The sequence below is a fragment of the Physcomitrium patens genome, chromosome 12, assembly GCF_059467195.1.
Source record: "Physcomitrium patens ecotype Gransden chromosome 12, ASM5946719v1, whole genome shotgun sequence".
Classification (NCBI taxonomy): Eukaryota; Viridiplantae; Streptophyta; class Bryopsida; order Funariales; family Funariaceae; genus Physcomitrium; species Physcomitrium patens.
Genome location: NC_143421.1, coordinates 12983295 through 13008878, shown reverse-complemented (window position 1 = coordinate 13008878; position 25584 = coordinate 12983295). Strand labels below are relative to the sequence as shown.

The window sequence follows — 25584 nt, the reverse complement described above, 5'->3', positions numbered from 1 at the left end:
TAGTAGGAACAAGAACAAGAATATAGAAGCACAACACAAAAACAAGTGCAATTAAGCAACTGTACACTTTAAAACTAATCATAGTCTATTCACTAAGTTTTCATCCAATAAAAGTAAAAAATAAAAATAAAAGATATATTTTTAAAAATATTATTTTTAATCTTTTCAATGATATAAGAAACATATAAATCTAAGTTATTATGAGTAAGTTGTAAAGATTAAAAAATAACAAGTAAATAAATAATAAGTTAAGTAAATAAGTTTTATGTCAAGAATAACTTGCTCAAGAAATCAAGAGTTCGAGCCTCACTAAGGCTCATTAGTAGTGTATATGGATGTTTAAGAGGTGCCATGAGGCCTTAGTTTTATCGTCCTAACTACCTTCAAGGTGCTACAATCCATATGAGACTTGTGCACTTCTTTTCTTGCAAGGACTACATTAGCTGCTGGTCCTCCTATTTTTTACTAGTAAAATCAATAATTTTGCATTTTTGACTTCACCATGAGTTTAAAGAACCAAATTAGCTTTCAAACCTCGAGTGGCTTTCAAATTTTGCTCCATTTCTTCATAATGGCTCTCGAAGTGATAAAACTCATTTTTACCAAAGTCTTGGAAATTGCTCTAAAACTTCCTAAATTCTAAATAAATTCTAAATAAATTCTAAAAATTCTTATAATGATTTTATAATATTAATATCAGTTTAAGGCAATAACTTCCTATCTTAATAATTTTTTATAATAATAAAATTAATTTATACCGATTATAAATCCTACTTTTTATATAAATAACTAAAAAGACATGAAGTTCTTTTTTATGCTTCTTTTAACTACTAACTACAATTTGTAGTTTTTTTTATAAGTAATATGTATAGATAGAAGGCCAATACAAATATTGGCCTTAGTAAATAATCCTCAATATTTAATAATAAGTAAAAAAATACTAAACCAACTAAGATAATTATCTCTAAGACTTACTAAGATTTTAATTCTACAATTAACATTCTAATTTTCTACTTGTCCAAAGATTTCTACACTATTCACCATATATTATGGTTCTAAGCACTCTAAATACATCTTTTTATTCTAAAACAACTAATAAATCAATTAAATGACTTACAAAAGATCAACATCAATTCACTCCCGTACCATAGATGTCAATAATAAACAACCTCATAACTCATATTATACTTACACAAGTAATTGAAAAGAGAAACATGGCATGATTAATGGAATTATGAAGGTTTGCAAAAACATAAACCATCAAATGAAATTAAACTGGAAATCCAACCTAAGGCTCCACACTACTCATTTGCTCTCAATAATAGACAATCTTCACATCACATACCTCATGCTCACAATCTACATTCAAACTCCATACATTGAAGCTCATCACACAATCAAAACTATTAGCAACTAAGTTACACCTAAGGAGATAAGTTGCTATAGATAGAAGCCATCAAATGCATGGGGTAGAATTTGACCACATCAATAGACAGGATATCCATGCTAGAGCATGGGGTAGAATTTGACCACATCAATAGACAGGATATCCATGCTAGAGGCAATCATGGAATAAGTGTAGAAAGGCACACCATCCCTAGGATCCACTACTTACTTAACAAAGTAATTAGTTCTTGATGAATTGTAAAACGCCCTCATTGAAGTATAAAAAGAGTTGTGAACTCCACAAAACATGAAGTTTTTTAATGAAAACAAAGAGAAGTGCATGCAATGAAGGACAGCCACTTGTCTCCTTGAGTGATCTTAATACATAGATAGTACAATAATGTATATATATATATATATATATATACACACATGTATATATGTGACAAATAACTCTGATCTCTCTAGCTGCTCCATCGTAAGTTTAGGAGACATTTTCCTTTGACGTCACTCACGAATTCTGCGAACAAAAGCAGGGCATCCATGGTTTCATCATCGGTGCAGCAGAGAGACAGAAACAGAGAGAGCCTTTCTTTCGTTTCCTAATGGCTGAGGGGACGGGGGTGGTCGAGTGCTCGGAGGCAACAATGAAGCACATTGGGAATCAGATTATTATGCATTTGCCAATCTGATCCAAGCTCAACACCCCATGTCCCACTCCATCCCACCCCATCTTTCACCGATGCTCCCGATGATGCGCATCGACGATGTCGAGACCCCGCTGAGACCCCGCTCGCCGCTGATCCTCAAAATCTGCTCGCGTACCTCCATTCGACCACGTCCCACTTTCGTCATCCATTCTGTCCACACGTCATTTCGAAATCGATCCACAGAACGCGGTCCATCATCAGTTGCGTTATCCACTTTGAGGCGCTGCTGCTGCGCCTTGTGTGGCTACCCTCCTGCCAACTTTCTCTTCTTAATTCTAGTTTCTCCGCGTAGATTGGCCTCACGCAGCAAATTTCCATTTGTCTTCGTCGTTAGGTATCATCGTTTTTTCCACTCCTTTCTGTGAAGGTTGAGTCCTGTACGATGGCGTCCATCGTTGCCGCTTCCACCGTGGTTGCCCCCGCTGCCTTCGCCGCAGCCTCATCTGGAGTGTCGACATCTGAGTCGACCTCCGTCAAGGCTTTCTCGGGCCTCAAGAGTGCCACCTTGTTCTCCAGCCAATCCCAGCAGTTGAGCTCCGTCCAGAATGGCAGCCGTGTTAACTGCATGCAGGTGTGGAACCCCATCGGCATGACCAAATTCGAGACCTTCTCTTACTTGCCCCCATTGTCCGATGACGCCATCGCTAAGCAGGTGGAGTACATGATTCAGCAGAAGTTGATCCCCTGCCTCGAGTTCGACGTGGTAAGATTATTGTTTCGTGAAATTATCACTACTTTTTGAATCACCAACTGAGCCGTTGGGCAGAATGTAGGAAAGGATATGAGTTAGCTATCTCTTTCGAATGTGAATGGCGGAGCTATAGAATCATTCTGTTTAGGGCTCTAGTATGTTAAATGGAACTTGGAGTGAAGTGCTTGCTGTGCCCTACGAATTGACAACCTTTGCTCGTTACAGAACTCCAAGGGTGTGACCCGCGAGAACAACTCCTCCCCAGGGTACTATGACGGCCGCTACTGGACCATGTGGAAGTTGCCCATGTTCGGATGCCAAGACTCTGCCCAGGTCCTGAGGGAGATTGAGGAGTGCAAGAAGACTTTCCCCGGCTGCTTCGTACGCGTGTTAGGATTCGACAACGTGAAGCAGGTGCAGATCTGTGGATTCTTGGTCGCCAGGCCTAACTAGATAATCTGTTGATCACTTCCTGTACTATGTAGAGATACGTCGGTTCCGATATGTGTATCGCTGGCAATATGAATCAAGAATGGGTCCACAGATCCTCGTAATTGCTGCAGCCTTTTTTGTCTAAACTCTCTTACGTGTGGTTTAAGTGTCAGGTCTTGCAATGTGGAATGGAAGCCTGGTGTTAGAGATCTGAGTATGTGATGTCCTAGTGAAAACAAAGAACTCAAACCGTACCTGGCAGACATCTACGCGGAACTGCATCACTTTCTCGTATTAAGATCTTCGTTTGTCAAATAACTGGTTGGCTTTACCAATCCTACACAATCGCACTTCTTACACGTAAGCACCACATCAAAATTATACTGTCATCCTAGTCTGTAGTCCAAGAATTAACATGGATATACTAATCCCAAATTCTGCTGAATGTACAGAAACTAAAACACATGTTAGCACTTGGACATATTCTCGAAGAGATGATTATATGCGCCATCTAATATCAAGTCAATTGGCAACATCTTTAAAAAGGAAAGGTAGTGCCCAAACTGCGCTGAAACACCATTTTAGACAATCTTGAGCATATCCAAGAAATAGAACGAAGTGAGAGAATACATTCTAACGAAATACTGGAACATGTTCAATGTCAACAGTTTGACGAAATACAATCATCACCCCTGCAGCGACAACTCCAATATAAATTCCTCAAAAGTTGTGACAAATTCATTTAAATGTTTCCAAGATATGTATGTGTATAAACGATCTGTTATTGAAGTTTTTCTTTACGGACTTATCCTTTTTTTTGGTTCAATTTTAGAGACATTTTTCAGAGACATATTATACGACTTTGGTAATGTTTTTGTTGTGAATGTTGCATTGTAATTAAGGTTAAACATTGTAATGATGTGAAGCATAATTACTTAAGTAATTTGACTGTAGTAGATTCTTAAATTAGAAATCTAACTTGAAATTTTAATTATTTATATCACTTGTCGGAATTTCAAAGGAAATGACTTTTGTTGCTTTTAATACTCAGTTTACAAGTACCTCACAATTACTGTAATATAAATAAATTTTTTTATCTTAATTTGAAAATAAACTTACAAATCAATGTTTTCAACTAGTGATAAAAAAATTAATCAGTAAATGATTATATTTGAAGTATTTGTACAATATTTTTGTCACATGAGTAGTTCTGAACATCAGTTACTCAAAATTAAATCAAATAACAATCATGCAAAATGTCGATTTGTTTGAAAGAAAAATATTACACAACAATGGAAATAGACACTCTCAAGATTGGTAATTCATACATTTAATTCAAGTACAGAGATGGATTCGCATAATTGAAATATGGAATGTATGTATATGTGTTGCATGAGTCTTGGTAATTTCCACACTGAGAAGCATTGCGTACGAGAAGTGAATATCTGGAGTCAAGGTATTTATCTCTCATATTCTTACGGCTATCAAAAATCCTATGTTTATATTCTGCCTTAAAAGCTTGGTATATCTAAAACATGTGTACTTCTGAACGTAGCCTCCTTGAATCAAGGCTGAAAACTACTTCGAGATCCGGATTCTCAATAACTTCCTGACACTGAGCTTGTGAAACTATGGGCTGGAGGATTCATTTTTTTGTTTGTAAGAGAGCTGATGCATGCTTTGCCCTAACAAAGCATCAAGAAAGGAGAGGTTCCTCTAGATCAGATAGTTTCTTATCCTCACCACTGAAGCTTATCACGCCTGATTTGGTTTTGCATTGAAGGAGCAATAACTTTTTCTTCTTTCGCTCCATTTTTTGTCCATAATTGACGATGTAGAATCCTCCAATAACCAGCACACCCCCTATCACGCTGCACCATATTGTCCAAAAACGCTCAATAGAGGAAATGAAACAGGGTCAGCCAAGTTAAGTTGGGACATCAAGTGAGACTTGTGATAGTTACTAATATATGCAACAAAAGTCGGCTCAAATATAGAAGCGACGGATGGCAACTTACACTCCTAGGTAGAGAGTCTCGCCGAGCACAATAATTGCCAGAACAGCCACCACCAGCGTTTGCACTGGCAAGAAGATGGAGACGAAAAATGCACCCGTTTGCTGGATACACCATGCTTGCAGCACTTGAACGATAGCTGAGACTACCACCCCCTGCAAGGTCAATCCACAAGTCCACATGCTACCACTGGTTCAATGATCTTACTCAGTGGTGTATGACTGTCGACGTTTCCCAGCTTATTGTCAGGCTAAAAGAACGAGGAAGTGCGAGACTGCGGTGAAGGTATATCTTACCGCATATGTGATGACCATGAGATGATTAAGCGTAACCGATCGGAAATCGAGGGACTGTACGCCCTTCATTGCGGCTCCAATAATACCCACTTGAATGGACCCAAATAGTTCCGTCAAGCACCCCATCGACAGGAGGGCTGGATACTTCACTAGTACAGAACCCTTTGCAGAAACACCCCAACACATGGCTCATGTACAATTAGTTCTCCGCCCAAGAGATCAAGAGCTCGGTGCTTTGAATAGAAAAAATAATAATAATAATAATAATAATATGTTGGAGTTAATCTGCACCTGATTTATGAGATACAACCCCCACAAGGTGCAATTTAATAGTAGATAAAATGCACCAAGAGCCCAGTGATCTATCTTGATGTCGACTAGAGCGGGGATTCCCGCATACTTGAAGAGGTTCACAAATCCATCTAACTCATCTTTTCCAGCTTCGGACGCATAGATCTTCGCTCCTTTGTACAGTGTCATGGTTACTGCACCACCGAAGCCAATGAAGGTTCCAAGAATTTTGGCAAGACCACTCATCTTTCGACAGGATATCTCCTCTTGCCTGAACATTTTAAGCCACTACATTTTAAGACACCAGACATTATGCAAAACAAACCGCTGCTAGGGTAGAATTTACACCGTTGTAGAAATTAAACTAGCTCTAAGTGAGCATGGTACATTGTCTTTAGAATCCTTAAAAGGTTCAAACGTAGCTACTTGACCTTAGAACCGATGGCGACAACAACAACAACAAAAAAAAAAAAACAAAACAAAACAAAACAAACAAACAAACAAACAAACAAACAAACAATTAAACAAACAAACAAACAAAAAAATCAAAAAAAATCAAAAAAAAAATGAAACAAAACACTCAAGAATGTCAGGAAAATATGAACTGCTGGTAGAACCAGTATTTACCCAATGCTTGCAGCTAACAAGAAGGTGATCACTGGAATCGTATTTTGCGCCACGGCCGCGAACAAGGGTGATGTTAGCTTCAACCCTGCCAGGTAAAATTGCTGGTTCCCCAAAATTCTGCGGGGTCCAAAGGTCCAATGGGTCAATACTAGCGTCGAAATAAATGCAAGAACAAGACGGGAAGAAAAACAATTAGTAATTGCTGATGGGGTCCACATCAATGAGGAAGGGGAGTTACGCAAAAAAGGCGAGAATATTGAGGTTTCCAAACGTCGCTAGAGTCATTTTCGGTCTCATATCCCTGCTGACGAAAGCCAACGAACAAGTCAGACCCTGAAATTCGTTCCCTTAAAGTGCAAATTGCACAATTGTAAAAAGCATCGGTGATTTCTCAGTAGTTAGTAGATTCATGGGTGTAACTATACACCATCACCTACCTCTCGACATAGTAGGCGAAAGGAGCCAAGACGGCAAACGCGATAAAATTCCTGTAGAAGGTAAACAGGAGTGGATCTATGCCAGTGACCAGGGCCACTCTTGAAAGGATCTGGTGACCGCCACTGAGCACCTGCACCAGCACCAGCACAAGCACAGGGACGACAGCATACTTGGTCCAATGTTTCTTGGGCTCTAAAATTAGACCCTCCACATCGGCGGGGATCGAAAGCTTCACGCTCTCAGGCTGCTCCACACCCGCCTGGTCATTTTGTGTCACCATCGTGACGCGCTGCTACATCTACAAGCAAACGCGTCACGGAGCTTTGCGCCCCTCTCTCAGAATGCGAAAACAAATAAAGCCTACCATTCACGGAGCTGCAAAGACCCAATGAGCATTTCACCAAACCGAGCAGCAGGCGAGATGTCTAAAACACTCATCCCACAAGCTCCCCGCGTCTTAAAATCCCTTCTCATGCATGACAGCACCTCGTCCAAGACTTCTTTGACGCCTGCTACCCCACCTACTTTTTCCCCAATGCGGCTGCAATATCCAACTCAACTCTTATACTTTTGTCTCTCGTCGTGCACACCACAACAATGGGGTTGAGCTAAATCTCACCCGATGCCGCACCAGCATGACGGCGGCATCCAAGTCTCTGCAGTGTAGTAATGACGCTCATGGAGGGTCTACTGATGCACAGGACAAGTCTAGAATCGTTCAGCGAGCTTCGGGTTGAGGAACGTCAGCATGATGCAGGATGATGATGCAGGATGATGAGACTGAGGACGGATGATGCTGCGCCTGCTCACTGTTGAGCCGACTGGGCGAGACATCCTCCGCCAGACATCCCCTCTCTCCTTTAATAAACTCCCTCCCTCCCTCACTCAATCACTCAATTACTCACTGTGTGTTAAGTAGTGGCAACGATGACCGACTGATAGGACTCTCTCATTCTCTCGCCCCTTCCGAACCCCAGCCTCCACGCGCCGCCCACTTCGATGCGCACCTTGCTTCATCTCATGTGGCGGGTTGGGTCCGCTCATTAATACGGCGATCTGATTGGCGTGAGAAGGATTGGGCCTCCTTTGCATTTGAGGTCGAGGGTGGAGGTCAGTTGAAGCTCGAATATATTATTATTCCTGACAATGAGTAAGGAGGAGCAAATGTCAGACTTGTTATTTTTAATTTTTAATGTTTTTTTTTATTCTTTGGCACCCACATGGTCCGGCCTGTTGTATTCATTTGGGAAAAGGAGAGCACGAAACATCCGCTGTCTTAACACCCCAGGAATGTTGACATACGAAAACCATACGAAAACATAGTTTATTCTACTTACTGAATATAGACTTCAACATTTTGGTGGAGTGTGTATACTTAGTCTATTGTAGAGAGTTTTTTTTCTTTCTGTCTTTTTTCTTCCTAATGGACATCCCTACCTTTAAACTTATCATGTTATTTGGCTATCCACAGTTTATTCCATTTTTTATTTTTAACATCCATATTAAGTTTAAGTTATTTTCTTTATCTTTTTCTATAATATGTTGTTATTTTTAAGCATATATATTTTAGAGTTCCAAAGCTATTTTGTGTGGATAATGTTTTACTCAAATTGCATGACTTAAATATACATAATTTACAAACAATTCTTTTGAGAAAAGTCCATATTATGTTGAATCTTCTAAAATAAAGAAGTGAGTTTTTCAAACAAAGAGAGGTTGTTGTCAAGTAATTGTTATTGAAGGTCCAACTTTTAGATACAAATAATTAGTTTATGGAAGATAGATGTAGCCTAGTCTTATATTCTCTTAATACAATTACATTTGTAGGACTTGTGGATGGTTGTTTCAAGAAATTCAAGATAACTCTTTAAGAAAAATATAAATTTTTGGCAATTTCTCTTGATTTATTTATAAAAGTGAGGCATACGAAGTATTTATTAATATTGAAGAATACAAACAACATCTCTAATCACATATGAAATAAAATTTATACAAAGCATTAGAAAAATTAATACATCCTTAGCTATAATGTAAATACAAGTTTATATATATATATATATATATATATATATATGTGCATATTTATATATACTATTTATAAATATTTAAAATTACAACAAATATATTATAAAGGTATGTTATTTTAAAAATAAAAATAACTTTATACAAATGGTATATATATATATATATATATATATACATAGAATTTACAAAACTTTCATTGTAGTCAAAGTGTACAACTTAGAGTTTGGTTTGTCAAAGAACTCAAAAAAAAGTACATAATATTAAAATTTATATACTTAAAATTCTAAAATCATCAATTTTGAAGACATAACGGATTAACTGAAACAAGTACAAAATTTCTTTTGGCCATATTAGAAGAAAAAAACTTTTATAATATAGGTTGTTTTATTGTTGATTGTGGACACAAAACTATTATTGAACTCAATCAAGTTTTAATAAAAAATAAGATGTAAGACTAAAAACATGCTCTATAAGGATTAAAATTAAGTGGGCTAAAAAGTGAACATGGACAAAACAAATGAGAAGAGAAGCAAGTAAGAAACAAGTGCTTAAATGAGTCCTTTCAAGTGTATAAGCCAAAAATTTGACCTTTCAAAACAAAAAAGTAAATTAATAAGTTTCGAAATATGTTTTTAATTTCTTAATAACCAAAATACATAAGGCTCTCCAAAAATTCCATTCAAGAGTTAAATTTTAATAAAAGAATATGTAGTTTGGCAAAACATCAAGTACAAATAATGATACTCTGAATACTTATAAACTTTTTTAGAACTTGATTTGCAAAGTTTTTTGTTCAATGGTTATTGGAGAATCTTCAACAAGATTAATTTTTATATAGCATAGATAATAACATAATTGTACTCATACATAACTAAGACCTAAGAAATGTATTAATAAAATAGTTTCCTATGACATTATTGAACATCGGTTTTATGATTTATGCCAATATTTTGTAAATAAAATTCTAAATAACATTAATACAAATAATTTATTTTAATTAACCTTTTTTAATTTCTTAGATTTATTCTAGATAAATAGTTTTGATTCAAATAAAACTGAAAAGAAAGTTGATAGAATGCCACAAATAAAGTATGATGAGTAAAATAAAGCAAGCATGATGAGTAAAATATACCAATCAATTACTGCCACAGCCGTGCCATGCATTGGTTGAATTCAGATGCTCAATCTGAACAAATTATGACAATCATGAAGCAGCATCAGTAGTAAAATAGGGATATTCTTTAGTGGATTTATCTTCAACTCATTTCCAAATAAAATATACTCACAAAAAAACATATATATATATATATATATATTCACATATACGAATTCAAGTAAGTGAATAAGTAATTCACCGAAAGCCTAAAACCCTCGAGATTTCGCTGCTCGTGCCGCGGCGCTGGTCTATCAGTGTGTGAGGGTTGATCGTTGCTGCGAGTGCGGCGTCGATGATCAAGTCGCAAAGGAATTGAGAACCAATGCGAAGGGGCATTCAAGGAAAGAGTTTGTTTGAAGAAAGCCCATAATTAAAAAAAGAAAATTGAAGAGAAGCTATTTCGCGAGCATCTTCATCCGCTGTTTTGAAAGCATGGGGTCCATTCAATTAGTCCTCCAACCCGTCAACGTGAATTCTGCAACCGTCGAAGGTGAGAGGAAGAGAATCGGAGGAATTTAAAATTATGGCATAGAGACAAACCAGTGACATTTGTCACGCTGATCAAGTTAACCATTTATACAAGCATTTCCATCACCCGGATTCCGTTTCATAGTCACCCACATTGTGATAAAGCATTAGAATGTGCATAGCTTGTCATGGATTGCTCCCAAACAACCAATTTCTACTGCAACTAAGGTTGAATCATCTGGACCAAAATTGAACCCAAATTTTGCAACTGTCGGTGAGAACACTCGTGGCGATGAAGAAATGACAAACAGCATTAAAAGGGGGGTACAGTGTAGTGTACAAAATTGCAATCAAGCAAGTACAGCGAAATACAAATGGACGAAATCCATCACAATAGGAAAGCGCTACTTTCCAAGAAATGAGAGAGACGGATAGAAAATAGAGTTGATGTGAGTCTCCATCACGCCTCCACTTTTAGAGCAATGATAAAAGAGGTCCTTAACTAACTTCTATGGAGCAAAATATCCTTCAACCACGTTCCAATAAGGCAAAGTGGAAAGTGAGAATAGCAGTCATTTTTTTGGTTTAGTTGTGTCAACAATATTAAAATCTTTGTGTATTTCATACTTAAAAGTATCCAAATTACTAGGTCTCTAAAAAAAAACACTTTAATTTATTTATATATTTTTTAGTCCCATTCATAAATTGGTGTTAAATCCTAATAAATAGATAAATAAATAAATAAATATATATATACATCTTCTTTTTTTTGGAGAGAAAAATCTTTTCCATAAATACAATACAAAAAATATACAAAATCTTTCTTTTAATCTAATGAATCTTTAATTAATAGATTTTTTATTAAAATCTATTAATTAAATATTATATTAAAATCTTTCAATTAAAGATTTTGTAATCTACAAGACTAAGATGAAGAGAAAGTCAAGATTAATCTTGTTGATATGTCATAAAAGAACAATATTAAATACATTAAGACAAAAATTTATTATTAAGACTTATGACTCTTAGTTTTTTTACTTCAGCAACATAAAATTACAATCATACGTAGATTTTGACATAATTTGTTGCTATGCATTTATAGAAGTAAAAAGCAACCATTACATACTGGCTTAGTTATTGTAAATTAATGCAATTACCTTATATAAATAACCTCAAAATAGAACCTTAAAACAAAGCCTCATCATATATATATATATATATATATATATATATCTATGGAATTGTTAATTAATTATTTTTGTAGAAACAATTATTGTGAAACTTTAAAATTTTAATTTTAATAAATTAATGAAATAATATAATTAATAATATTTATCTTAAAATATTTTGATTTATTCACACCATTAGTTTTTTGATTGATTTATTTTATATTTTATGATAAAATACTTAAAAGTAGCTAAAATGTATCTCAATTAGTATAAGAATAAGTTTTTTTATAAATATTTTTATACTTCAAAATTAAAATTATATTTATAAAATAATTTTAATATTAAAATTATCTTTTAAATATAAAATATCACAATATTAAAAGTTTCATCATAATAATTAATAGATAAGATATAGAATAAATTTGAGAATTATTAAAAAATATTTATGCATATAATACCTAAAATCTTAACTTTTAAACTACAATCTTACTCAATATAAAAAAAATCTAAATTTTGATCAACCATTTTTATTATTTATTTTATATAATAAAAATAATTAATAAAATATAAATTTTAATATAAAAATAAATATAATTTTTTATTTTTATAATTAATAATATCGCTTTATATTATCTAAATTATAATTTTTTTGAATTAAAACATATCTTTAAATTATTAATAATTTTTAGACTCTTAATTTCTTTTTTATTGTTATGTTTTCTTTTCAAAATATATCTATGTATTGATAGAATCTATACATCTACTTTCTTATATTTAAGTAATTTTTTATGCATTTATAAAAAATTCTCTAAGAAGCTTTGAACATCTAAAAGAATATCATAAATACATCCTAGAAACCTTGTGGTTCTCAAAAACCTTTCATGAGGTCTTTTATGTTGACAAATATACATGAAGACAATATCAAGTCTATCTCTAGTCTTGTAAATTCTCTTCTAGTATTCTAATCTTAACTCAAGAGTATCTAATCTCAATATATTCAAGACTACTTATTCTAAAAAAAATCTTATCTATGTTTATATTTTAGTTCTATAAGTGTCAATTTTTATTCTTTGCAATTCTTATTTTTTTTTTAATTGAAAATATTAAAACTACTATTAAACATGATTTCTTTTATTTGGTTTTTTCTTATACATATAAATAAAAAAGTGATGATTGAATTTTTTAAATATCAAAATAACTAATCTTTTTTATTTTACTAATCTTATTATAAATTTAGATTTAAACTTCTTTAATGCACTATAATTAGATTAAATATAATTATTAGTGGATTAAACTGCACAAAGTAGACATTGCAAAGCACCAGCTAAAGATCTATCATAAGTTTTTTATTTCTTATAAATAAGCAAAAAAACTAAAAAAATAAATATTATATCATAAAATAATTATATATATATATATATATATATATTTCTTTGTAAAGATAATAATACTTCCAATAAGCACAAACTAGAAACATACATTAAAATATCACCAAAAAAATACACCATTATAAGTAAATTGTGCTATTAATAAGTGTAAAAATTGGGTGCAAAAATCCTATCAAATACACCATTATGAGTAAAGCATTGTGCATTACAATGTGCACCACAATGTTATGGACATCATTACTTGTTGATGAAACGAAGCACAGAAAACACAAGAGCTGCTGATGCTTTGAATGTGGTTTGAGAGGCTCATTTACGGCGTTAAGTGATTGGCGTGCAGTCTCCACTGGAATATCCTTTTTCCTCTTTGGTCGCAAGTCCTTTTCTCCACGTAACAAAATGCTGAAAGGGGACTTGTGGATCTAGACACGTCTTTTGGGGCTACTGCTCATCCAGCAACTTTGCCTAGTTGCTTACACAAGCAAATACTAAATGCCGTCCATTTCAGATTGGACCTTGCAATTGATTGATGAAATGTGAAGAACGGCAGCTACGACTCAGTCTTCAGAGTCTCACTTTCATCGGCAGAGTTGGGTCAGAATAGGAGGATCGTTGAACTCACCTGATTTCAATTGCTGTTATTCACAAAAGCAGAGTTCTTTCACCGAAGTTTGTTTCTTGCTGATCGTAACCGCATTGGCTATATTTGCCCAGAGACGAATGCTTAGTTTTTATTATGTTTATGTTACAAAATGCTTGAGGTCAACTTGTATCAAAAAAAAAAAAAAAAACAAAACAAAACAAAACAAAACAAAATCGCAGCTGGGGCACTCTGCGTTGATATGCTTCGAGATTTCTAGCACATTATCATGATACCCCTTCCTTTTTTTAGGTAAATGAGAATGAGAGGAATCTACCTCTGTTTGTATGAGTTTACTCATTGAATGAAATTGATTGTAGAAGGCAACAAGTGCTTCCGTGAGCCTCTGAATCTAGAGGTCTAAGCTACTCTTCCACTCAAGCACAAGCAGAGAGTCCTGCCTGCAAATGGAATACAATTACTTGCATTCCTAAGTTTCATATTTTTCAAGTTCAGAACAATTTCAATGGATGCATGAGACAAATTTCAGAGACCACGATAAGTTACGTTTTACTTTAAACCCATGTGGACACAAATCCTCAGGTGAAAGGGTGCTAAGACGAGCCAAAAAAGCGCACTACATCACAAAAACTGCTACATATTGAAAGAATGCATCACAGCAACAAGCCATAGCTGAATTGATTCTGATAGATTACAATCGTTCACGCAAAATACAGTAGTAAATTTGCCCACATTTGAAAATCTTTGCTAGAATGTACACTTGAACGTCGACACATTGTTGCAACTTCGAATCCCGTCGCACATTACACGTTCGCAAATACTGGGCAACCAGTATGCTGCAACAAGCAAAACAGAAATGCATTTTCACGTGTAGGAATAGAGAAGGCTGGTTATGGCATTGGCCTTTGATACTCACTTCGCCTGATAGCAGTCAACGTTGGAGGACAGAGCCTGCTAGCGACCGTAGATCAGATTCTTCGAATCTAGATTCAGACTGAAGCTTAAACTGAAAGTGGCAGAACTGTGCACAATTTGGGGCAGAGGTTGACGATTTTACATGAATTCTCGCCGCAAATTACTTAGTGCATTTGTCAATGTTGAGCCACTGGCCACAGGAGACATATGATTCACACCTGCCTTAATTTATCTCTCAAATAGAATATGAACGTAGATGTACGATATTCCCTAAACGAATTGAAGACAACTAACTTCTTTTCAATCTGACGTTCGCATCGAATTTTGGCTGGTCCAGACGTGTTGGCAGGATTGTCTCTAATGGGTTCTCCAGTGCTGTCTGCAACAGAATTCATGGGAGGCAGGCTTGCGGCTTAACTCCCATCTCCAAATTCCCTGTCCAGTTCCTTCAAAACCAACTCTCTTTGCATACTTGCTCCCATTAATGGGTGATTTGTCTATATTCTCATACAATGAACCAAATTAGTTTTTTTAGTATGAAGGTAACTCCATACTTTAATTTCAAAATTAAAATAGTTATTTTGAATCTAGATTAGCTATAAGTATAGTATTAGTATCTACTATTTTATTCTAAATTATCAATATGAACATTACTTCAATACATGTTTTAGGTTTAAATTATAAATTGTATTATTTAAAAAACAATGGTTCTAATAAAGACTTTTACCTCCTTACTATTAAATTAACTTTAAGAACATTATTTTGAGACAAAGTTCTTCATAAACTAGCTATATCATAAAGCTTTTATTATTTGACCAAAAACATATGTAAGGATGAAAAGAGAGTTTATTGAATAGGCTATAAAAAAGATTAAGATATTCTATATTATTTTAAATTACAATTGGTTTAAAAGCCATCTTAAATGTTATAATAAGTCATCTATATGATTTTTATTATTAATAATATGCTAGTTTTTTTAATTATGTGTCATGGACATATATATTTATCTAAGTAAGAAATGTCAGCTAGAAGATAAATATAAGTAGATTTAATATTATCTTGTGGCAATGCTTTTTAGAAGCTTCATAGATACATATTTGACTTTATATATATTTATAGTTGATTGGTAGATTAGAAACTTGGCCAATAATCTACCCACCTATTGCATCTATTGATAGCTTGTGATATAAGCTAATGATATGGCACACACATAAAAAACTTGCCTTGTAAATTAAAACATATGGCTTGCAAAGTTAACATGTGTTAGAAGTCTTATAGAACATTGCCACATAGCTCCTAATTAGATATAGCTCCTAATTAGATAGTATATATAGAAAGAAGAGTGAAGTTTTTTTTTTTTTTTTTTTTTTTTTCCTTGTCAACACATTTTTAGTCTTTAGTCTTGTTTCAATACTTTCTAGTCTTTTTGTCTTTAATAATAGCCATTCTAATTCAATATATTACCAATTTGAATAATTTCTTAGTCTTTTTAAGTGACACAAGAGTATATTGAGATTCTCTTTGTTTGAGATTCATATCTTTGACAATTTGACAAGAGTTCTAATCCATTGTTCTTATTTTGTTCTAGAAGTGAGTAGATTAGTCTACTTCTATTATTTTGTTTTTGAAGGTTAAAGATCACCTACCTTTAAACTAACTTGTAATTTTTAAAACTATTTTTTTTCTATAAAAGAGAATAGATTATTCTTTTTATAATTTTTTTATTTAATATTAGAGGTTGAGGATTATCCTCTTTTAATTTATTTTTTTGAATTTATTTGAATTGTATATAGAAGAAAAAATTATAGATGCTATTCTTAATGGAAGTGAAAATATATTTGTAAATATTGCAAATTTTCACGCCCTTACTAACACTCTTAGGATGAAAATGTTATGTACTTCCAATATAAATTATGAAAGCATTATTTTTATATCCATAGACGAAGTCAACAAAAAATTTCAAATTTTTTATCAAAAAATTGTGCAATTAAGAGAAGCAAGTAGATCAAGTTCATAATTGAATTCAAAGAGTCTTGCTACCATAGGTATAAGAAAAAGAAGGATAAATATGTTAAAAAATTTTGATAGAACAAGATCAAAGTTTTGGGGGTTTTTACAATAAGTAAAGTTCTATCTATGGTTATATCTTTCTCAATACTTTGATGGATTTATTCAAGTTGGATTTATAGGAGCACATCTCTTTGGGAGGATTCTTTCTTGGTTTTCATCTTTGAAGGAAAATGATTCATAACTATTTCATAATTTGTATTCATTCTTAGAAGTATTTATAACTACATTTAGAAAAAAGAATCAAGAAAAGATAGTAGAAATTATTATCTCTAGAAGTTTCTAGAACCTTCTAGAAGCAAGTCTCTGGAACCTTCTAGAAGCTTCTTAGTTGGTAGAAGATGTTAGGGACATAGTCCTTAGAACCTTCTAGAGATAAGTTTCTAGAACCTTCTAGAAGCAAGTCTTTAGAACCTTCTAGAAGCTTCGTAGTTAATAGAAGTTGCTTGAGAAGCTTCCTAAATAAGAGTATATATTAGAATCGAGGCTGAAGAGTTCTTCAGTCTCGACAACACATCTCTTAAAGCTCTAGCTCACCTCTTTGGTGTTGTTCTTGTATTCATCTGATTAATCTAGTTCTTGCTAGTTCTTCTTGAACTTCTTGTTAGATCTCGAGTCTGTATTTCTGTATCCGTGACAGTTTGTCGAGACTTCACTCACCTCAGATATCAGAGTTAGTTTCTTCCGCGTTAGAGTGCGGATTACCCCTCTGCTTGGAAGTGTACTAGTATTTTAGAGGTTGCGGATTATCCTCCTCTAAACTGATATTTCTTTTGTTACAATATTGGAGTCTTATTCTTCTTGGAGAGAGTGGATTACCCCTTTTCTTGAAGCTCTTAAGGCATTTTAGAGATTGCAGAGTACCCTCCTCTAAACCAATATTGTCTTCTTGTAGAATCATTTCTGTCCTTTTCTTAGAATGGCCGAAGGCCAAGACATTAGTATGACAGAAAGTTCGGAGTCCAAGTTGGATGCTATCATGAATGCCCTCGCTACGTTATCGCAAAGAAGTGCAGAGATTGAAGGAGTCATGGCAAGGCTTCATAATGATGGAGTATCTGAGATGGCACAATCTAGGTTGCACCAGCCTCAAACTTCTGCACTTGGAGAAGCAACTTTGCCTCAAGTTGGACAAGTACAGCTGGTTCTACAACATAAAGAGCCCCGAGTTAGCCTTCTAGACAAGTTCGATGGTACGCATTCCAAGTTTCAAGGATTCGTCAATCAAATCAGGTTGATAACAGTTTTACAGCCCAAACGCTATCCAACGGAGGAGTCACATGTTGAGCTTGTTGGAACCTTACTTACAAGACAAGCTCTATCATGGTTTGCTCCTTTGTTTGAGAAACAATCGTCTATACTAAACAACTTTGAAACCTTTTTGGAGGCGTTTGCGAAAGCATTTGGTGAACACGACAAGGTTCGATGGACTACAACAAAGATTTGGTCACTACGACAAGGGATGCGCTCTACATCAGTCTATGCATCGGACGTCAGGTAATTAGCATGCGACATCAATTGGGACGAAGAAGCATTGATGAGTCAATTCTATTGGGGTTTAAGGGATGATGTGAAAGATTTGCTGTTAATTCTTCTTGATCCACAAATGCTCAACGAAGCTATTAGCCAAGCTGCAAAGTGCGATAATCGCCTATTCCAACGCGGCTAAGACCAACGTTCAAGATAACATACGGTTCGCCACATCCCAACTATGTCAGCAAGCATCGTGAATTCACATTCAGAGGTAGAAGACATGTAAATTGATGTGGTACGTGTCAAATCCCTTACCCTAGAAGAAAAAAAGCGACGTATCGAGGAAGGTCTATGCTTGTATTGCGGTGAAGAAGGCCACAAAGTTGGAAACTGCCCCAAGAAGCAAAATCGACGTATTGTCAGGACTAGGGGCATGTTTTTTTAGGAAAATGAGGATGCCCAGCTACAATAGGAACCATGCGGCTGGATAGTGAAATATCGCAATAACAACTAGGTTCCTTTCTTTCCGCTCAACTTGCCTTTTGCTTTACAATCCCTTTGCTTATTGGCCCTCAGAAACTGAGAACCTTAGCATTATTAGATTTGGGAGCATCTGCTTGTTTTTTAGAAGAAGAATTTGCAAAGTGTCATAAGATCCCTTTAGTACAAAAATCCAAACCTGTTCACGTTGAAGTCATAGATGGGCGACCTTTATTGTCTGGTAGTATCACCCATGAATCAAAACCTATAGAAGTGATGTTTAAGGGCCATTGTAGTCATATTATTTTCAATATTATTAGAACCCCATCAAATATTGTTATTTGTTCTTTCATGGTTGGAAAAGCATAACCCATCCATAGATTGGAGGTTGCGGAAGATGACCTTTCCCACAAAACCATCAAAGAGCAAGCCTAGTAAAAAACCCCGAATAGAAAAATCTTTACTCATTGGAGCAAATGCGTTTATAAGATCGTCCAAGGAAGGCACACCGTTTGTCATTTATGCAGCTCCAACTACCAGGGAGAAGATCTCAACAACAAATATACCTGAGCAATATAAGGATTTTAAAGACATGTTTCAAAAGAAGAATTCCGACATGCTACCGGAACACCGACCATATGATTGTGCCATAGACTTGTAAGAAAGAACACAACCGTCTTTTGGCCCAATCTACAATCTATCGCAGATGGAGTTGGCAGAGTTGCGAAAGTACATTGACGAGAATCTAGCCATGAACTTCATCCGTCATTCAAAATCATCAGCTGGAGCACCCATCTTATTTGTGAAGAAGAAAGATGGCTCGTTGCGGATGTGCATGGACTATCGAGGCCTCAACAAGGTAACAAAGAAGAATTGTTACCTGTTACCCTTGATTTTTGGTCTCTTAGAACAACTTGGACGTGCAAGGATCTTTACAAAAATTGATCTAAAGGGAGCTTATAACCTTGTATGAATCAAGGAAGGAGATGAGTAGAAGACAGCATTCCGTACAAGGTATGGCCTTTTTGAGTATAATGTCATGCCCTTTGGTCTTACGAATGCTCCAGCGGTCTTTCAACATATGATGAATGATATTTTCCGAGAGCACCTTGATGATTTTGTTGTCATCTATTTGGATGATATTTTGATATTCCTCGAAAAGGAGGATGAGCATGAAAAGCACGTTCGTTTGGTCTTGGAGAAACTACGCGAGTGAGGACTATATACCAAGTTGGAGAAGTGTTTATTTCACCAAATAGAGATGGAGTTTTTGGAGTTCATTGTGACTACGGAAGGCTTGAAGATGGACCCTAAGAAGGTGGAAGCAATCGTGTCCTGGGAGGTTTCGAAGATGGTTAGAGACGTACAATATTTTCTTGGTTTTGCCAACTTCTATCAGATCTTCATCAAGAATTACTCTCAAGTTGTTACTCCTATCACTCGGTTGACATGCAAGGATAAGCTGGAATAGGGACTTCTAGCGGTTAAGGCATTTCAAGACCTAAAGACGGCATTTACTACGGCTCCAATCTTGGTACATCCAGACTTTACAAAGGCCTTTTATTTAGAAACTGATACTTTGGATTTTGCTTTGAGAGCTGTACTTTCACAAATGGGAGAAGACAAGAAGCTCCATCCGGTTGCATTCTATTCTCGAAAGTTCTCTGCTGCTGAAATCAATTATGAGATCCACGATAAGGAAGTTCTTGCTATAGTAGATTCTTTCCAAGAATGGCGTCACTTTCTTGAAGGAGCTGCACACCCAGTGACTGTATATACAGATCACAAGAATTTGGAGTATTTCATGTTGGCTCGAGTTCTAAATTGACGTCAAGCTCGGTGGAGTATGTTACTATTTAGATTTGATTTTGTTATCACTTATCGACCTGAAAAGCAGCACGGACTATCTGATGCCTTATCGAGGAGATCATATCTTGTACCAAAGGCTGGAGAAGCAGTGTTTGATCAACAATATATGACATTGTTGAAGCTAGAGCAATTTCAGCTTTGCGGTACTATTGTGCTAATTGATGCTGACTTCCTGAATCAGGTCCATGCCGTGACCATTGAAGATTCAGTAGCCATTGATATTAAGCAGCATACCAATGATGACAAGTTCAAGGTGGAGGGAGATCTTTTATACTTTGAAGAGCGGTTATATATTCCAAAAGGACCAACATGACTTCGAGTTCTTCAATCTCCCCACGATTTTCCAGTTGCAAGACATTTTGCATTCAACAAGACCTTGGAGCTTATTTCTCGAGATTTTTGGTAGCCTCAAATGTGGAAGGATGTGAAAGATTTTTTCCTCTCCTGCGACATTTATTCAAGATCTAAAAATCCTCGGCATCGCCCTTATGGACTCCTACAGCCATTGCCGATTCTACGTCGACCATGGTCTTCAATTTCTATGGACTTCATCACGGACTTACTATCATCGAACTCATTTGACAGCATCTTTGTCGTGGTAGATCAGCTTACAAAGATGGCGCACTTTGTTCCTTGCAAGAAGACATCGTCCAGTGAAGTCACAGGAAGGCTCTTTCTCGATAATGTGTATCAATATCATGGACTATCAGATGATATCATATCAAATCGAGGAACCCAGTTCGTATCAAAGTTTTGGAGATCTCTCTTTGAGATACTGAAGGTGGATATCAAGCTTTCTTCAACTTTTTATCCTCAAACTAACGGCCAAACGGAACGGGTGAACCAAGTCTTCGAACAATACTTACGATGCAGCATCAACTATCAACAAGACAATTGGACCACATATCTGTCGCTAGCAGAGTTTGCATATAACAACATCTTCTATGCGTCGACTCAATACACACCATTCTTTTCCAACTATGGGTATCATCCAAAGCTTGATTTATTGAGTCCGTCAATAAATAACAATCCAGCAGCTGAAGGATTTGTGAAACAACTATCAGAGCTTCAAAATATGTTGAAGCTTCAATTACAATCTGCTCAAGAATCCTACAAGGTGTTTGCAGATAGATTTCAGAATCAAGCACCTACTTTTAAAATTGGAGATAAAGCATGGCTTCTTCGACGGAATATCAAGACCAAGCGACCATGTGATAAGTTGGACTATCAAAGATTGGGACTATTTATCATCCAAAAGCAAATCAATCCAGTGGCGTACCGTCTAGAATTACCGACTTCTATGAAGGTACATCCAGTCTTTCATGTTTCTTTGTTGGAGCCTTATTGAGAGTCGTCTTTTCTTAGAAGAGTGCAATGTCTACCACCTAGTATTGAGATCGAGAACCACGAGGAATACAAGGTTGAAAAGGTGCTGGATTCATGACGAAGGTGGGGCAAGTTGAAGTATCTTGTTCATTGGTGCGGCTACGACATTAATGAGTGAACGTGGGGGCTAGCTAAAAATCTCGCCAATGCATCGCAAAAGGTACAGGAGTTTCATCAACAACATCCTCATAAACCTAAGCCGGTTCGACGATAGCTTCTTTTTGAAGCTTGCTCACCCAAGAATATAAGAAAAGGGGAGAGCACCACCAAAATTCGTAGTTGATGTAGTTATTTTTTCAAAGATAAAATAGAATTTTTTCAATAGCCATAGTTTAGTCTTCTGATATGGATAGCGAAGAGATAGATATTATGCCAGTCAAATTATCTCAACCGACTAGCTCACAAAAGCAACCCCGAGATGAAGAATCGCCTACACCATGACGATGATGGAGGATACTGAGTAACCGATCACTGGTGATTGTATTTGAGTTCGAGCCTACTTATGATGGTGAGCCAGAAGGCGTGTTTGCAGGACAATTTCACAATGAGGATACGGAAGTTCATGCTTGGTCAGAAGTTGAAGGAGTGAACCACTACCATTGGCTTCAAGGGCCTATGAACCACTTGCCTCATGAACAACAATTGGAGTTCAAAGCAGATGTTATGCAACAGATCTTCATTTTCTTGCATTGGTACTGATTAACAACAACATTGCTTCTCAGAGACCTCGAAGCTAAAGGAGGGATAATGTTAGGGACATAGTCCTTAGAACCTTCTAGAGACAAGTTTCTAGAACCTTCTAGAAGCAAGTCTCTGGAACCTTCTAAAAGCTTCTTAATTAGTAGAAGATGTTAGGGACATAGTCCTTAGAACCTTCTTGAGATTAGTTTCTAGAACCTTCTAGAAGCAAGTCTTTGGAACCTTCTAGAAGCTTTCTAGTTAGTAGAAGTTGCTTGAGAAGCTTCCTAAATAGGAATATATATTGGAATCGAGGCTGAAGAGTTCTTCAGTCTCGACAACACATCTCTTGGAGCTCTAACTCACCTCTCTGGTATTGTTCTTGTAATCATCTGATTAATCTAGTTCTTGCTAGTTCTTCTTGAACTTCTTGTTAGATCTCGAGTCTGTATTTCTATGTCCATGACATAATGTCAAGAGTAGATTTATTAAAGTAATTTATTGCTTAAGCCATTGCATGCAACAATGGACTCTTTAAAAGATGCCAAGAACAAAGATTTGATTAAAGAGATGCAAGTCAAGCCACAGCAACACCTTCTTAATTTTTAAAAGCTTACATGTCTAGGACAAAGCCTATGCAAATTGGCACAATATGTTTTAAACATCTTATTCAACAAGAAAAGACTTATTATTGTTAAAAAGATTTATATCTATATTATAGAGAATCTAAGCTTATTACTCAATATTGATTAAAGAAACAATACAATTATACAATGATGAGTACACTTACCAAAGAAGACAATGTAATAATAAATAAGTTTCTTCAACTACAATAAAGACTAAATGGTTGAAATCTTGGATAATATCTAATAAAATTCTTATTTTCATCTCAAATCCTTCACCTTGTTTCACAATAGAAGTTTGTTTAGAACTAAAAAATCACAAAGTCTTTGCCTTGGTAGATTCAAAAGCCTTAGTTTATTTTATAGACAAAGACTTTGTCAAAAAATAAAAAATATCTTTAATTAAGAAAACCAAACTTGTCCATGTAGAAGTAATAAATGGTCATTTGTTATCTTTTGGATATGTTATACATGAATTTTTTTTTATATATAGCAATTAATTATTATAATAATTTAATAATATTTGATGTAATAAAATCTCCTTCTAATCTAATTATGTTAGAATTATCATGGCTAAAAAAGTATAATCCTTAAATAGACTAGATTTCTTGTAATCTTAATTTTTCTTGTGGTTAATCTAAGATTCTATTAGGCAAGTAAAAATCTACAAGTGCAATACATCTAAATCATTATTGGTAGGTGTGAGAACTTTTATGCATGTTGCAAAAGAAGAGTCAACTTTTGCTATATATATAATATTTATTGTTGATGGAAAAAAGATTTCAAGTGGCATTTTAAGGCAATATCAAGATTATTAAGATATTTTTGAAAAAAAAATATAAATATTCTTCTAAAACAATGTTCTTATGATTACTCTATTGATCTTTAAGAAAGAAGTCAACTACTATTTCGACCAATCTATAGCCTATTATAAAATGATTTAGTTGCTCTTAAAAAATACATTGATCAAAATTTGGCTAAGAGCTTCATATACCATTTTAAATCTCCAATTGAGGCTCTTATCTTAGTTCCAAGGAAAAAAGATGGATCTTTGTGGATGTGTATGTATTATTGAAGACTCAATAAGATCACCATCAAAAATAGGTATCCTCTATTTTTGATTTCAAAACTTTATGATTAATTTAATTAAGCAAAGATCTATATAAAAATAGATCTATAAAGACCATACAACTTGGTATGCATTAAAAAAAGAGATGAATAAAAAATTATATTTCAAATCAAATATGAATATTTTGAATATAATGTCATAACTTTTAGACTTACAAATGTACCAACTAATTTTCAACATTTAATAAATGATATCTTTTGTGAGCTTCTTGGTAATTTTTTTATGTATTATTTAGATGATATCTTAATTTATTCTAAAAATATATATGAATATAAAATTTATGTTTATCATGTGTTATAAAAACTAAGAAATGAAGGATTATATGCCAAGATAGAAAAGTGTGTATTTTATACTATTGAAGTTAAATTCCTAGGATACATTATTTCAAATGATGGCCTTATAATGGATCTTAAGCAGGTCTAGACTATCATAAATTGAATGATTTCAAAAAAAATTAAAGATATGCAATATTTTTTGAGATTTTCTAATTATTACCTGATTTTTATCAAAAACTTTTTTCAAGTAGCAACTCTTCTTATACGTCTAACTTGTAAAGACAAGCTTGAGTAAAACAAAGAAGTTAAAACATCTTTTGAAGCATTGAAGAAAATATTTATTTTTACTTCAATCTTAAATTATATCTACTTCTTTAAGGTATTCTTTATGAAAACAGACTCATTAGACTTTATTTTGAGTATAGTTTTATGACAAATGGAAGCAAATGATAAGCTCTACTAAGTAGATTTCTATTTTAGAAAAAATTTAGCAGCCAAAATTAACTATAATATCTATAACAAAGAACTTCTTATAATTGTAGATTCATTTTAAAAATAGAATCATTATTTAGGAGGTACTTTGAGTCTAGTCACTATGTATATAGATCATAGAAACCTCAAATACTTCATATCAATACATATTTTGAATCATTGCTAAGTTTATTGGAGCTTATTTTTATCAAAATTTGAGTCCAAGATTATTTATTGATCCAAAAAACAATAAGATTTATAAGACATTATTTTAAAATAATTTCATCTTGCATCAAAAGAAAGATATATAAATTTTATTCAACAAAAAAATAATTCTCTTGAAGTCAAAGCATTTTCATCTTTGGGCAATAAAATCAATATTAATTATAGATTTAATCTTTCTCAAGAAAGTTTATTAAGTATAAATTTTGATCTTCTTATTTATAATATTAAGAATAATTATTTTAAGTCTCATGATACTTCTAAATTTGAATTCAAGAATAATCTATTATATTTTAAGGATTGATT

At 34.4% G+C, this 25584-nt stretch overlaps 2 protein-coding genes and 2 long non-coding RNA genes across 5 annotated transcripts; 2 read left to right on the top strand and 2 right to left on the bottom strand.

The window, feature by feature from the left end:
* Window positions 1–2409: 2409 nt before the first annotated feature.
* Window positions 2410–3349, top strand: LOC112289708 (ribulose bisphosphate carboxylase small subunit, chloroplastic). Its single transcript, XM_024535179.3, has 2 exons — window positions 2410–2799; window positions 3013–3349. The coding sequence occupies exons 1-2, from the start codon at window positions 2479–2481 to the stop codon at window positions 3238–3240; spliced, it is 549 nt and encodes a 182-aa protein (XP_024390947.1). The 5' UTR covers window positions 2410–2478; the 3' UTR covers window positions 3241–3349.
* Window positions 3350–3386: 37 nt separating this feature from the next.
* On the top strand, window positions 3387–4025 carry LOC141046033 (uncharacterized). Its single transcript, XR_012218700.2, has 3 exons — window positions 3387–3579; window positions 3672–3770; window positions 3888–4025. It is a non-coding gene; the product is annotated as an uncharacterized LOC141046033 (long non-coding RNA).
* A 552-nt stretch (window positions 4026–4577) lies between these two features.
* On the bottom strand, window positions 4578–7901 carry LOC112289707 (protein WALLS ARE THIN 1). 2 transcript variants are annotated; one of them, XM_024535177.2, is made up of 8 exons: window positions 7506–7901; window positions 6886–7184; window positions 6687–6752; window positions 6449–6565; window positions 5822–6092; window positions 5531–5692; window positions 5238–5389; window positions 4578–5090 (listed from the first exon to the last, which is right to left on the bottom strand). In XM_024535177.2, the coding sequence occupies exons 2-8, from the start codon at window positions 7164–7166 to the stop codon at window positions 4916–4918; spliced, it is 1224 nt and encodes a 407-aa protein (XP_024390945.1). In that variant the 5' UTR covers window positions 7167–7184; window positions 7506–7901; the 3' UTR covers window positions 4578–4915. The 2 variants fall into 2 exon arrangements, with proteins under 2 accessions (XP_024390945.1, XP_024390946.1); XM_024535178.3 differs by having other exon boundaries at window positions 6687–6749.
* A 1701-nt stretch (window positions 7902–9602) lies between these two features.
* LOC149988046 (uncharacterized) lies at window positions 9603–10995 on the bottom strand. The gene is made up of 2 exons (XR_016505654.1): window positions 10267–10995; window positions 9603–10097 (listed from the first exon to the last, which is right to left on the bottom strand). It is a non-coding gene; the product is annotated as an uncharacterized LOC149988046 (long non-coding RNA).
* Between the last annotated feature and the right edge of the window lie 14589 nt (window positions 10996–25584).

Bases quoted from the DNA above. Each gene is read 5' to 3' on its own strand.
- LOC112289708 (XM_024535179.3), top strand. From the start codon at position 2,479: ATGGCGTCCATCGTTGCCGCTTCCACCGTGGTTGCCCCCGCTGCCTTC. The intron at 2,800-3,012 runs GTAAGATTATTG...TGCTCGTTACAG, and splicing joins CCTGCCTCGAGTTCGACGTG to AACTCCAAGGGTGTGACCCG.
- LOC112289707 (XM_024535177.2), bottom strand. From the start codon at position 7,166: ATGGTGACACAAAATGACCAGGCGGGTGTGGAGCAGCCTGAGAGCGTG. The intron at 5,693-5,821 runs GTGCAGATTAAC...GTTTCTGCAAAG, and splicing joins GGTTGTATCTCATAAATCAG to GGTTCTGTACTAGTGAAGTA. The intron at 5,091-5,237 runs GTAAGTTGCCAT...AATATGGTGCAG, and splicing joins GAGACTCTCTACCTAGGAGT to CGTGATAGGGGGTGTGCTGG.